The sequence below is a fragment of the Barbus barbus genome (assembly GCF_936440315.1).
Source record: "Barbus barbus genome assembly, chromosome: 29".
NCBI lineage: Eukaryota > Metazoa > Chordata > Actinopteri > Cypriniformes > Cyprinidae > Barbus > Barbus barbus.
In genome coordinates, this window is record NC_136757.1 from 21,376,432 (window position 1) to 21,392,059 (window position 15,628).

Genomic DNA, 15,628 nt, shown 5'->3' on the forward strand with positions numbered 1-15,628 from the left:
TGTGCATTTTTCAGAGCTAAGCTCACATCTAAGTATGTGTCTCGCATGCTGCTGCGTCCTGCTTCTTATCAAAAGGTGTGATTTCCTGTCTGCATGTCTCACAGTGCTTTGGACGTCTGTCTACAGCATCCTTTCTGTCACACAACACACATACACACACACACACACACATACGCACATCCCCATGAAGATGCTGCACCCGTAAGCACATTGTTTGATGTGAGAATGGAAGCTGGGGACCAGTTTAAAAGGGGGTATTAAAACGGGGGCCCCTTTGCTGGCCATCAGATGAAAGAAAGAGGATGCAATGACTGTGAAAACGACAGACTGATAGACAGAGACTCTAATATACAAAGTAGAAGATAGAAATAGAAGCATTATTTAAAGATCTCTGTCTTTCTTCGGGCCCCGTCTCAAATGCAGCTCTTCTTCAACTGCACACTTTAGTGGCAGTCAGGTAGTAATCCGTTATTAAATCCCAATCTTAGGTTCTCTATTTTTTCTGTTGGGCTTTATCTTTATATAGTCTTTATATACTCATATATTTATCTGAGTGATGTAACCCCACAGGCTGTCCAGTCAATGTCAGAGTTCTGGTGTGGGCTGATGTGTTTTAGAGGGACCTCAAAGGGTCCAACTGGAAGACCCAGACTAAGGGAGAGCAAAAAAAAAACAGCTAAAAGGATGTTATTTATAGGTCATTTCCTCTCTCCTGCAGTGTGGCCTGACTATGGTCATCTGACTGTCTGCAGTTAGCATGGTCTTATAAGGATGCTTACTAGAATCTAGAATACTGCAAGTGCATTGATTACAATTATATAATGTTGTGATGCCTAAATTCACTTTTGTCTATTCACTTGCATTTAAAAAAAAAAAATCAAAGTAGCTTTTTTTTTTTTTTAAGAATTCCATCCTTTGACTACTGAAAATTGGGTCTAGTGGCTCTTATGGTTTTCTATCCAGATCTCATTCTCCATCTTGAGTTTTGTTCTAGTATGTAAGCGCCCTATGTAATTTATGTACTAGGACACCAAAACCTAGCCCAGGTCAGGGAAGATCTCCCAGATTTGGTGCCATTATGTCAGAGGTCTAATCCATGAATAAACACAGGCACGTGGCTAGTGACTGTTGTCGGGGTCATATAATCATGCTCTGCTGCTGGGAATTCACCACGCCCAAGCAGATCGGCCTGCCGAATGAGGTCATACGTGATACAATCATTCATGTATGCAAACGGCACCGGCCCATCAGCGTGTTCTTTTGCGTGAATGATCCTCTTTTCGCTCTGAAAGTAATTGACTCCCCCACTGTGTTTATTCAAAAACAAAACATTTTACATCTCTTACTGGAAAAAACATGAAGCTCTTTCAGCATATGATTGGCTAACTGTGTCAGACCTTCCAGACACTGTGCAACCCAGTTGGAAGCATCTTACCCAGAAGCCCCTGCTGCCGGGCCAGTTAGGGCACTAGGCCGGGACGCTGCAGTTTGTCAGCTGGGTTTCTCAAACATTCCCAAGAGAAGCCCTGCTCGAAAATAGCTCTCGCAAAGTCCACCAGGCAAAGTTGGCGCAGATTTACAGCCGGAGGCTGATACTGCCTGTCCAGTCGTTGTGCATTATTTTAGCTTTTAAAAGTCTGCAGTTTGTGTTAATAAGCGAGAAATGTGTGGGTGGCACACACCGCAGGTTTTCTGGAGTAAATGAGAGTGTAGAAAAGGAAGGTAAGTGTATTTTAGGGATTATACTGCAGTCAGTGAGGAATTCAGCAGGAGTGAGGTCATTAGTGACAGAACTAAACAAATACTGCCTTGATGTATATTTGCACTCGCGTGTTCACGTGGCAACATGAAAGCAGATGGTTCTGTCGAACTATTAAGCATCTGAATAATACATCCGACCTATTCCTTCCAGCATACATACACACGCAGTCTCGCATAGTGTCAACACTCTTACTAAATTTAACATTCACAGTTTTAGTCCTCAGATACGTTCCCTTTTCACCTGTCTTCGGCAGTTCACAGCTCTGTCTGAAGTGATAGACACCCTCTAGCGCAGCTCTCGTTTAATGGGACCGACTGCTTGCATCGATCCTGCTATTACTGTACTGTAGTTTACAGAGGCGCTGTAGGGCATCTGAGCGCCTGACTAGACGGTACGATGTGCACTGAGTCGAACACGAATGCGTGAAATGTAGCAAATCAGAATGATGATGACTTAATTTTTCTTCATATTGAGCAACGCTCATCGTTTCTCTCTCTTTTTGGCTCTCTTTTCTTCCCTCTCTAGGCGTCTGATCCCATTCCTTCCAAGAAGTCCAAACACGATGACTTTCCAGCACAGTCGCCCTCAGGAGACAAAGACAAGCAACCTGATTGGCTACGATCCCTCTCTGCATCAGCCAATAAGGTTACAAAGCTTTTTTCTTTCCTTTTTTTTTGCTGGTGGATACATGTGATTAGTTGTATGAAAGTACAGAGTTCAGATTATTATATATTTATCTGTGTATTAATATTGTACAAGTCTGTTTACGAAACTTGGCCGTTCCTAAGAAGATTTTTGGAGCCAAGCAACTGTTTTCTTGCCACAGAGAATCAGATTCTTCTGAAACAAGATCTCAACCCAAAATAACTGATGATGCTCTTTTGAAAAAAATCAATTCTCCTAAAATGAAGAGAGCCTGCAGATAGGCTTGCGTAGTTCTCCGATTTCAAGCAGACACAGTGACCTCGGTGTACTTGTACTGTCAATCTTCAATGCTTGTTTTATCTGTCTCTCTCACTTTTAAATGTTAAATTCAAGAGACTTTCAGCAAGCAAAAAAAAAAAAAAAATGTCATGCTCTCTGTGCAGATGGTCTCTGTTCTCTGTGTTCATGTTCAAAATGCATTATGATTGTGTTCTCAACTGTGAAAAACTTACATGTAACACATTAGGCGTCTTTTAACATCTCTCTGTCTTGCTGCAGGGGCTCAGCTGCATCCAGCCCAGACAGAGACCATCTGCCTTCAGGCCATGGTCTCCAAACATCTCTGTTGGCGATAAGGAGGGAGGCGGCAGACCTGCTGGCATGTTACGTGACAGGTAAACAATAAGAAAAATATTATATGGCACTATACTTGACACAATACTTGATTCTGATTGGCCAATACTCACATCATATTAGCATATAAGTTATTTATTTAATATATAATTTAAACGATGTTCATTTTCTGATATTAAACCATAACCTGCAGTTAGAAGTCAATTGTACATCACCATCATTTCATTTTGCAATCATCTTTTTAATAAAAAGATGATCAAGTGCACAAAGATTGTAAAAGTAACCTTAAGAAAGGGTGTGCATGTGTTCATTAGTGTGAAACCAGCATGTTAGTCATGCTCGGCTGCGGTTTTTCTAAAGCAAATCAGCATAAGATTTGGATTTTCTCTACAGAGGAGCATGATGCAAGCCCGTTGGCCATTGTTTGTTTAGATATATGTGGTTTTAACTTTACCATCATAACAAGAGAGGGTTTGGTTGAGTCATGCATCGAGCCCAGATCGGTTTCTGTGAAACCACTCGCAACAGTCGTTGTTCTCTCCCCACCCTTCGTTTGTGGGTTGCAGAGATGCTTTTTCCTGTCAACCTGCCATTTGGTTTGGATTATTCACTACTAAATCACCCGTACTCTTTAAGATGATGTTAGGTAATGCCATTACACAAGCAGCAGCCTGTTGTGCATCATTTGTGAACTGTTACTAAAAATTAGCATCAGTGCATATATGTGGTCTGCTCACTCACTCCTATCCTCTTCTGTAGCTTCTACAACTACAAGAGCCTGGAGAGCGCCGTAGCCCCCAACGTAGCTCTGACACCCCTCCAGAAAGGAGGGCAGGCCTCTCCTACCGCCCCGAGCAGTTCACACCCACATGGGGCGGAAAGCGAAGGTGCCAGCCGTGGGAGAAAGAGGAGGCTGACGGGTGAGACCCACCCCAGCCCACAGCCCTGCCCCTCGGCCACTGCCAGCAAGCCCCTGCCGTCCTCTCAGGAGGAGCGAGACTCGGATGTGGAGGTGGAAGTGGAGAGCCGTGAGGAATGTAAGTACAAGACGCACCTTTTCACTGTCACTCCACCTCATGAAAGGAATGTTCCAGGTTCAAAGCATGTTAAGCTTTATTGACAGCAGAAAAATAAGTTAGACTTTCATGCTGTTATACCTACCTTTGATCAATGGTGACAGTTTATACAGTTATTATTTTTATTCAGCAAGACTGCACTGAAAAGATTAAAAGGGATTTTTGCATGTCTATTTCAAATGAAGCAAACATTTTTTAAAGATTAATCATAATAATAATAATAAGTGTTTCTTGAGTTCCAAATCAGCATATTAGACTAATTTCTGAAGGATCATGTGACACTAAAGACTAATGTAATGGCTAATGAAAATTCACAGGAATAAATGACCCTATAACTCTTTTTATATAAATAACAGTACATAATTTATACAAATAAACGCAATGTGTAGTATCACAGAAAATAATTTAGAATTAAAAATAATAGTTTTACAGTAACGCAATCGCAATGGAAGTCTATGGCACAAAATACACAGTTTAGACAGTAAAACCAGAAGTCTTAATTTTATGTGTTACATGAATGAAGGAATGCTACATTCCTTTAACATATTTGAAGAGCAATTTGGGATCATTTTCCTCATTTTAAGAGTGTTTTAACTGCGACCCTCGATTTTGTCGCTGCGTTGTGAAACAAAAGTCCTCGTTTAAATACATTAAGATTTCATTCACACTTCATTTGCACACAGTTCATTTTCAGTCAACCTTGAGTGCTCTGGAGAGAGGTGGATTAGAACAGTAACAGCTCTTGTGTGGATGCGGCAGAAAATCAATGAGGGTTCTTTCGTTCCTCATCCTTTACGGCTCATTTTAAAGCACATCTTGTGTGTTTGACTGGTGCTTGAAAAAACTGGCTGACATATGAACCAGTGAAGCCCACGTAGTCTGATCCACCACTTAATTATGTCTCCTCTCTATCTTGTTTTTTCAGTCACCTCATCGCTTTCCTCACTCTCCTCCCCATCTTTTACATCCTCGAGCTCTGCTAAGGACTTGAGCTCTCCCTCTGGCCCCGGAACCACCTTACCAGCAGTTCTTACGCCAGCCAGCGGGCCCCCTGAGGGCCCCCTGGTGTCCGGAGGGGAGGGACATGCCATGACGAACCTGGAGTCGGAGCTGGAGACGCTGAGGCAGGCACTTGACAACGGCCTGGACTCAAAAGAGTCAAAGGAAAAGTTTCTACATGAGATAGTGAAGATGAGGGTAAAACAGGAAGAGAAGCTGGGATCCGCCTTACAGGCCAAACGGAGCCTCCAGCAGGTACACACACACAGACACTGACACTGATTCATGAAATATGGAAAAAAATAAATAAAAATCCATTCTTACGTAAATTGTACCATTGAATTTAATGCAACAATTTATGTAAGAATGGGTTTACACAACAGCACACTGGAGGTTTCATTTAATCTTTGTGATGACGAATCATACATATAATATTGAACTTTCACTGAATATATTGATAAAGCCATGTATTAATTATATAGAATTTTGAAAAAATATTCAGTTTATATATAATCATTTATAAGTTCCTTATTATAATATATTAATTACTTTTATTACTTATTTATTATAAGATATATTAATTATTATTTATTTCAGCAACAGCATTGGGAACATAATTTTATAAATATAATTGATTATATTTTATTTAATTATTATAATTATATAAATATATGTATACTTATATAAACTTGTAGATATATAAAGTAAAGTAAAAAAGTAAAGTCGTGACGTATTGTCAAGTATGGTGACCCATACTCGAAATTGGTGCTCTGCGTTTAACCCATCCAAGTGCACACACACACAGCAGTGAGTAGTGAACAAATGCACACACGCACACACACACCGTGAACACACACCCGGAGCAGTGGGCAGCCATGCTGCAGCGCCCGGGGAGCAATTGGGGGTTCGGTGCCTTGCTCAAGGGCACACTTCACATAGCTGAAAAGAAGCTGCACCCTTTTAATTTAATTTACGTTTAATATTTAATTTATGGGTGAAATAGTGTACGAAACAATTTAGTGCTGCGAATGATGGCAATATATATGGGGAAAAAACAAATAATATATAAAATAATATATTATATTAAGTCCGTAAAGTCAGTGGGAACATTTCATTTATTAACATCACATTTATTAACAGAGTTAGTAATTATCAGTTTATTCCCATGCATTCCACAGGAACTTGAGTTTCTCCGTGTTGCTAAGAAGGAGAAGCTCCGTGAAGCAACTGAGGCAAAGAGGAACCTGCGCAAGGAAATTGAGCGTCTGCGTGCTGAAAGCGAGAGGAAAATGAGAGAGGCCAATGAGTCACGCATACGGCTGAAGAGAGAGCTGGAGCAGGCCAGACAGCTACGAGTGTGTGACAAGGGCTGTGAGGCCGGCCGTCTGCGAGCCAAGTACTCTGCACAGGTTAGTTCAAACACATTCATACATTCACTGTTACCAAGATAAGCGTGTAAAGATCTGGGCTAGTAACCAAAAGGTCGTGGTTCAAAGGTGTGATTCAGAACTATTATGCCTTTGAGCAAGACACTAAACCACAGATTGTTCCCAGAGTGACTGTCCCTGTGCTATAAATGTCCTGGAAGTGGCTTAAGACAAACAAGTGTCTGTTTAATGAAGAGTAATCTAAGGAATGCTTAGATTGATGTAACATGACACCCCACCCACACATACTTTCAGATGAACTGTCAGACTGGGTGTGGCCTCGCAAGTCTGATGAGATACGTTTCATTTCTCAGAAGGAAACAGGGTAACTTCCTGTCAAAGTTGTGTGTTTCAGACTAAACAAGAGAGAGACATCACTAAGATGTTTGCCTGGCTGTGTTTGTGTGTCAGTGTTAGCTGCACTAGAAGCTACTAGCAAAACTTTACTACATGGATTCTATTTAAATCTAAAACTATCAATATCAGGTAATATAAGTTATTTTTACAAGTAGAACAACGCTGCACAATGTTGCACAAAATCAACGAAGTTCTCAGTTAAGGTAACAGCATTAAACTTAAAAAATGTAAAAAAAAAAAGTATATATATATATATATATATATATTATGTTAAAATGCAGGATCTTCTGCACAGGATAGCTTACAATATTAGAAAAACCATCTGAAATAAAATTATTAAAAATGTTAATTAACATAAATCTTAAAATGTAAGTTAAATATTAGATGAAAAACTTACATAACTACACAAAACGAGATAACAAAAAATAGATATAAGCAAAAGTGCAAAGGTTACCGTGTAATCTACACGTGGAATACAGTGTAACTATAGACAGTGCTGTTGCATTTTGTTAAACTACATGATCTGCTGCTAAATTGTGACCACTTTATACATTTTTTATCATCTTTAAATTGTATATTTTCAGATTGAAGACTTGCAAGTAAAGTTGCAGCACGCCGAGGCAGACCGAGAGCAGCTGAGAGCCGATCTGATGCAAGAGCAGGAGGCAAGGGAGCACCTGGAGAGAGTGGTCAAGGAGCTACAGGAACAGCTGTGGCCCAAAAGCCCCAGCAAGAACGGCACGGACGCACCACCCCCACCCGCCAAAGACTCCAACTAATCCTTTCTATCTTGACTCCACCCAATCCACACCAACACCGCCCTGATTGACAGCACCAACCGCCCAATCATGTCAACTAGCATGTGAGTGAGCCCCGCCCATATGCCTCTAGCCAGCGCAAACCTGGAGATATCCTGAACATTTTTTGATGGACTTCAGACACATTTTCGAAAAAGTTTTACTTCGAGAGCACTGAAATGCACCTCGCCTCCAACAAGAAGAAGAAGAAAAAAACAAAAGTTCAATCGGAAAGGAAGAAGCCAATAGCACAAAAGCTTACTGTGCCTGAAACTGAATACATTTTGAAATGAAGACTTTTCTATGACAAACAAATTGGTGATAAAGACAAAAAAATTTACACAGCAATTTTTAAGCATGCTGTCCGCCCCACGTTGTTATCAAAGAGACAAGGACTCATCATCATCCCATCAGAAATTCCTGTTTCCTTTTTCCTCTCTCTTTCGTTTTGAGGAACTAAGATGAAAATCACTTTGTAATAAGCTATTTAAGAGACTTGTTAGTGAGCGTGGATGAGATAAAAAAAACAAAAAAAAACTTCAGCGACTTATCAGAGCCTCAAATTTTCCCCCCTTTTACATGTACATACCTGTCATGCTGGTTAAAAGAAGCCATGGAGACAAATGGTTACACACACTTGTATCTTCAACAATGGTAAAGAGATACTGGTCAGGAGAGCGTTAAAGGGCTTTGGAGAGCTAGAGGTGGAGAAGTTCAGCCCTGTTGAAAGGGAGAGATATTTGTATTCAAGTAAGTGTTATGATCAAGCCAGAGCACTTTCTTTTAATGGCAAACAAATGCTCCCCTCACAAGCTGTCGTGTGATATGTGCATTCGAGGGTAAAAACCTGTCGGCGGAACTTAAGATCGGAGGTTTACTCCTGCTCTCCGTGAGGGTTTGGGTTTTCGTCTCGTCACACACGCGTACAGCTTCTCCGTGGGCTGAGGTGCTGACAACTGGCCCAGCTCACAAACGTGGGCGGCCATTTTTGGGAATACTAAAAGCATAAAAAATACAGCTTCTAGGGCAGGAGGTGTCGTGTGATCAAGACCCACAAATTGTTCTTTTTAAGTAAATTATAATATGTAAATATGAAAATGTTTCTTTTTTTTTTATTTTCGCTTTGTTCGTTTTTTTACTTTACAATAATGAATCGCACTTTGTCATTACAAAATACTGCATTACGCTCCCACACTCTCCCACACATTTATCCCAGAGAGTTTTTAGTATTCCTAAGTATAAAATTGAAATAAACATTTTGTTAATTATATGCAGTTCTAATAAATGCAATGTAATCATGTGTTTAAGACAAACTATTGTAAATAAAACCGCAAGAATAAAAAAAAAAGGTTTTACATGCTTGCTTGCTGAAATGTGGATGCAGCCGTTCCCTCAATCCGACTTTAATTCAACATTTATCATAGTTATCGATATATGATTATAATCGTTGCTAAAGTGTTATTGTTACTGTCCTGGATTTCCAATTTAAAACCGTTCAAAATGAATAGGACACACAAATTGTCATGCATTGGTATAATGGAGTTTAAATATCAATGCAGGTGCTCCTCTCGGCTGTGAGCAAGAGCGCATTATAAACGAACGAACGAAAGTCTAGATGGTTTAATAAATGCATCTTTAAATGCTCACACACTTAGCGGAGATAGATTTTGTTGAAAATACATATATTTTATAAGTGATTTATACACATTGGGTACAATGCAATCAGAATGTATGTTACGTTTTGGCTCTTTTCATTTTGTTGTTGTTGTTGTTGTTATAACGGATGTTTTTTCAGATTGTGTGAATATTTTATTGCTTATGTTCCTTCTTTCAATAGCAAGCTTATGTAATTTTTTTCATATGCATGGAATTTAAAAGAAAAAGATAAAGTCTGCCATTCATATATTCATTATTGGGCATTAAAACTGTATTTTATTGTGTTATGCAATATAAAGCAATTTTAATCTTGTTTTTAACTACAAAGGAAAACAAAACCCCTCTTAATAATACATTTCAGCTCTTAACAATCTTAACAGCATTACTCTTGGGCTAAATACAAACCTTATGTGCATATGCAATGATGGAGACCCTCAAGTGCCTGTCTTTGGGCCCTTGGGGTTCCAGAAGAGGAACAATTATGGTGCCCGTTTCCACGGTGGCTGACTGTAACACGCATTGAACTGCTTCAGACAGTGGTCAGATGGTGAGAGCGGGACGTCCCATTTGCACTGTCATTTGGGGGAGCCTCTTTGGCTTGCCTCATTTTGCCAGAATGAACTTGACTATCATTGCTTAAGAGCAAGCCGCAGCTTATTTGATAGGTTTTAATGCCAGTTTGTCAGTATTCCTTTGATGTTTTTTTTTTCTTCTTCGAAAATCAACGAATAATTAAATAAAAGAAAAATGCATAGCAGAGTTTAATGCTCCAATTGCCACTGATAAAGAAGAATTTAAATCTTATACTAAGATAGCTTTTAAATGTATGTCGGAAATAAATAAACTCTTTTCTTTCTCTGTTTTTAAGGAATAAAAAATATATTTAAGAGGTTACTTTTGCTATAGATGTAAAATGAGCCTTTGAAACTATATGATATGCCCTGACCTGTACATTGCAGGCTACGGGGAAGATACTAAACAGGGGTCTAAAGGAAGCTCAGTGTCTTAACAGTAGCAAGAGGCTGTGCGTTTTTATAGACCAAAAAATCAATAAAAATAAAAATAAAAAAAATCTTTCCGATGAGGTTTTGTAGTTGTTTTTACACGCAAATTGATAGTTTACTTTGTTCGCGGTTTTCTATGAAAAAGGGAGAAATTGATCACAGAGACTCCTTTGCTCCCAATATAATACTAAAAATGTGGATTTTTTTCTAAAAGAGCCATTTTTTGCTAACAAAAAAATTTCTAAAATAGCAATAACGACATAACATCACTGATAAATGAGCAGGATTAGCCAGTCTGATGAGGAAAGTTCAACTTCACCAATGTATATAGCTGTTTTCTTTTCATTTTACAAACATTTTGTATCATAAATGTATATTGTGTTTCTTTCTCTTTTTTCAGAATGAGAAAAAAACCTTACATAATAGTTGTTATATTTTATGTTGTGTTTTTAAAAACAAAAAGAAAGAAAATGTTTTGAGAACTATTATTTTAAAGGTTGTATTCCCAATGCAAGCATATTCAGTCCTTTATTCTGCTTTCTTTCCCTTTTTTGTGCTACAAAGAATAATAGTAAATAATAGTTCAGTAAAATCGTCATGGTAAATGCCTTTTTTTTCTGTTATCAATGTTTTGTTACGTTCAGCTAAATATCACACATCAGTTCTGGTTGAATCAGACATTCAGATTATTATTTTAACAATCTGTTCTCCTTTTTTTCATGCCGATATATCTTCTTAGCCCTTCACTGCTGCTATAACAATATACTATAAACTTTGCAACTCTTGAAATTATTTTTATGTAAAAGATTAATGTATGCTTTCTTCTTCTACTGATGCTGCTTATACACTTGGATCTGGCCAATTTCTCCCTCTTAGACATCCCCTTTTCTCCTCACATGGACTATAATGTAAGATAGAGAGCTCTATGAGATTAGAGTTGAAAGTAGTTCGGCTTATATACTGCAGTGTCAGGATGTACAGTGTATAGACCCATAATCAAAAATAAAGTTGTTTGTCCAGAAATCTTTTGCTCTGTTTGTTATTTCAGTCTCGGTGGAACAGCATCTTTATTTCTTTTCCTTTGAAATAACTTCCCTTTTCACTGCACCTTCACTTACAAGTGTCTCTAGACGTACCTCAATTTAATGGTATAAATTCAGGAGAAATATTTTTTTCTGGATGTTTTGATCCTTCAAAGAAAATTTTTACCTGTTTTTTCTGCTCCTGTTTTACAGGTGAAATGAAGATCTAAGGTAGTGCTCTTGTTATTGACTGTAATAGTGGCTCACATAAGCCAATGAATCAGATCTATGAAGCTTTCTGATTAATAATTCAGGAAGGACCTTTGTAGTACATTGTCTACTTTTAAGATGAGCTACTACAGGTGAATAGAGAAACAGAAAATTTATTTAATTAATTTTTAAGTTTTTTTTTTTTTTTATCCAGACTTTTCATATTCAAATGTTCAAAATATGCTAATTATAGGCTATGTACTTATGAATAATTAATATGGTTAATATGATGAAATAGTTGTAAATGAAAATATTGCAGAAAATCTTTTTATGAAAAATATTTTGGTTGATCTACATTGATGATGATGATGATGATGATGATGCGCTAAAAGAATGCTGTAGAATTCAGAAATTGAAAACAATTACAAGAAATGCTAAGTAACACACTGACTTAAATGTGACATTTTTAAGTAGAAAAATGGAAATAGTGTTTTCTTGTAAAGCATACTTTAATATTTAATTTACAACTTGTAATAATAAAGTTTTTTTTTTTGTATATGGACTTTTCCTATTTAAATGTAACATAAAATGTGACCATATAATTATATATACAATATAGTTAATATATCACTAATCATTCATTAATAATTAATGTTTAATATATAATGAAATCATTTTCAATGAAAACAGTTGCAGAAAAGCAACATTTTTAAATAATCTAAAATAATTTATGGCCATAAAACAGACACACCACAATTATTACTAGAACAACAACAACAGTAAACTGAAAAAAAAATGCTGTAGAAACAATTTTCACTCAGAAAGTGCTAGTAAATTTCACAAACCATTCAGAAATCGCAAGTAACACATTGAATTAAACATGAAATTTTGAAGTAGAAAAACTGAAATAGTATTTCCTTGTAAAACATACTTTTCAATTAATTGAATTTTAAATTTAAAACTAATTATTTTAAATTTACAACTTACAAAAAAAGTTTAAAAAAGTAAAAATAATTAGTAATGTTTAATTTGGTTTATGCAAGTTAGCTATATAATAAGGTTTGTCTTAAATTGTAATTAAACCCTTTTTACGCAGTAAAACACCATGACCAGACGGAGTTGTTGGAGTGCTGTCGGACAGCAGGGAGAAGTGCTCCGTTTTGAACGTGTCATTGAACAGTGATGGCATTATTGAATAAGCAGCCCTCGAGGGATGAGCATCAGTCAATTCCAGTCGACCCTGTGTGTGACTGCATGTCTGGCCTGACAGACTCGATTTTGATGAAGACTGAGTGATGGGAGTTTTGGGAAATGTAGTTCTTTTAATCTCCCAGGGGAATGACTACAAACATGAAGGTGGATTATTGGTTCTTCTGTCTGTCTGATGCTCCTGGGCCAAAGGACAGTTGAATGATGGACATATCTATACATATGAAAACAATTAGTGCGGTGTCTTTGTTTTACACACAGGTAAGCCTCTTAACATCTGTTGTCTATTCCGATTAAAAGCCAAAAAATGCCAATTTTTTAAACAATTGTTTCATCTGGTCTGTACAAAAGGCCTTACATTGCCAAATATTCACCACTGGTACACTTATAAAGCAATGTGTTGTGGGTGGCATTGGGTTTGAGCTGTGAATTATACCTGTGTGTGCGGTGGTCTGGTCACGGCTGCTCTACAGACTGATGCTTTAGTTGTTGTTTTTTGCCAGCCCACTTTAATAATTTAGCCAGCCGTAAAATTATGGGGCAAAAATCCCAGGTGTGCTCTGGTGGTTCCATCACAAGCACCAAACGTGGACAGACAGCACCCGTCAACCAGATCCTGTTCCTCCTGCTGTGATTGGTCTCTATAGGGAGAGATGGAAATTCTTTAATAATGCATTTATAAGACAAAAAGGGTTATTTCTACTTAGGTCTACAATTTCATATGTATCTCAATATTTTTAATTAAATAAATGTAAAAAAAACAGTTTGATTTCAAGTTAGTTTTCTATTCTCACAAAATACAATTAAGTACAAATATGGGTGTTCAATTAGCCATATATTTTGAACTAATCTATTTTATTTATTTCATAGAGATTACCTGTGTTTACAATTTAATTTAATATATATTTCCAAAAACATAAATAAAATCATATTTTTTTTAATTAATTGGAAATGGAGAATCCCTGGGTTTACAATTCCATTATGAAATTCCAAATCATCTGTATATTATATATGTATTAGCATCAATCTGCAGTAGGTCTACATTTTCATATATATCTTAATATATTTAATAACAACAAACTGCTTGAAAGATTAAAAAGATTAAAATCATATCAGTTTTCAATTATCATGAATTAATTAAACAGCGGTGTATTTAAAAAAAAAAAAAAAAAAAAAAAAAACCTTATTGGTTTGAATAAAACAAAACAAGTGAAAAACAGGCAATTCCAGATGCATCTCCTTTAAATAAATTTTTGGTGCGAAAACAGCATACATTTTGTAAGTATTCTTTGATGTATGTTGATAAATGCCAAATGTTAAGGTGTAACACAAAAAGACCAATAGGAAAATATTTTGTACACACTATATAGACATACACTATATATAGTTTATTTTTAAAATCACTTTGCTACTATTTTCAGAACCTTGATGTCATTTTTCACAACTCTAGACACAAAACGGTTATCACTTGTAACACAGGCTGTCTAATGTTCAAAACATTGCATTGTGCATTCACATCTTTAAAGAAATCTTGCACTTGTACAATCATTGGTTCAAAAAACTAATTTACTGTGAAATACCACTGAAACATAACTATAGATCACCCACACACAAGCAACCGATAGTGTCACTGTGTCATTGTTCGTACAATCATTAAATATTGTAGAACAAAATAGGTGATACAGGTTTCATTATGGTACTACATGTACAGTAAATACATCTCTGTAAAAGTACTGCAGTAGTAGAGAGAATGCTACCGACACAGTGGAATCACTGAACAAAGTTTGTAATATATTGATGCAAAACACTACAGTACAATCACAACATAGGTTTATTTGAATCAAAGCAAAAATACAGTAATTAGCTATGAAATAGAAAAGACAGTACTGTAAAACATCAAATGCAGTGTTCCTCAACTTGCTTGTACTGTAAGAAACAAAACAGGAGTGATTACTGTACTTCTACATTGTCATCAACTCTGTGTTGTGGATTTGGCCACAGGTTCTCATCTACATCACAATGGATGTTGTCATTAGCCAAACATCTTGGAAAAAACCTTCGGGCATGGCGAATCCAGGCCTGACACTGGTCTGCTGTGATGTCATTGCAGGCGTCATCCATGGCCTGGAGAATAGTGACTTGTTCATGAGGGTGCCTATCATGAACCTTCCATCTCCATGAGGAGAAAAATTCCTCAATCGGGTTAAGGAAGGGAGAGTATGGGGGTAAATACAGGGTGGTAAATTGTGCATGGGCCTGAAACCATGCTTGCACCACATGAGCATGATGGAACCTGACATTGTCCCACACAATGACATAGGTCACACCTTCAGCTCTACAAACCTGATCGAGCTCATCAAGAAAGGTGACAAGGAGAGCTGCATTATATGGTCCAATATGAGGTCTGCGTCCCACCACACCATCTTCTGATATAGCCGCACACATGGTAATGTTGGCCCCACGTTGTCCAGGTACTTGGATGGTTGCCCGCTGGCCAATGAAATTCCGACCTCTCCTCCTTGTCTTGGCCAGATTAAAACTATATGAATTTGTGATGGTCGTCATCAGCATCCAGCTCCATCACCCTCTAAAAATACATTTTGGAAAGAGATTTAGAGATTACTGTACAATGTAGAATTTTTGGGAATGTTTTTACAACAGCCATCTTGAAACTGAACTTACCTGAACATACTCAGTCCTCATTTGCTTCACTCTGTCTGCATTTCTTTCGAAAGGCACACGGTATAGTGGTTTTATAGATACCTGGTGCCTTTTCAGTATGCGTGCAATAATCGGCAAACTTATGGATCCCACATTGTTGAACATGTCTT

General features: G+C 37.4%; 1 protein-coding gene across 1 annotated transcript in view; it reads left to right on the plus strand.

Moving 5' to 3' along the window:
- Positions 1-11,376, plus strand: part of skia (v-ski avian sarcoma viral oncogene homolog a) — a 70,133-nt gene extending 58,757 nt beyond the window's left edge. Inside the window, exons 2-7 of the mRNA XM_079384997.1 lie at positions 2,288-2,407; positions 2,966-3,081; positions 3,800-4,077; positions 5,042-5,370; positions 6,294-6,524; positions 7,484-11,376. Coding sequence (XP_079241123.1) covers positions 2,288-2,407; positions 2,966-3,081; positions 3,800-4,077; positions 5,042-5,370; positions 6,294-6,524; positions 7,484-7,678 — 1,269 coding nt within the window. The 3' untranslated portion in view covers positions 7,679-11,376. The remainder of the gene's footprint in view (positions 1-2,287; positions 2,408-2,965; positions 3,082-3,799; positions 4,078-5,041; positions 5,371-6,293; positions 6,525-7,483) is intronic.
- Positions 11,377-15,628: the final 4,252 nt, after the last annotated feature.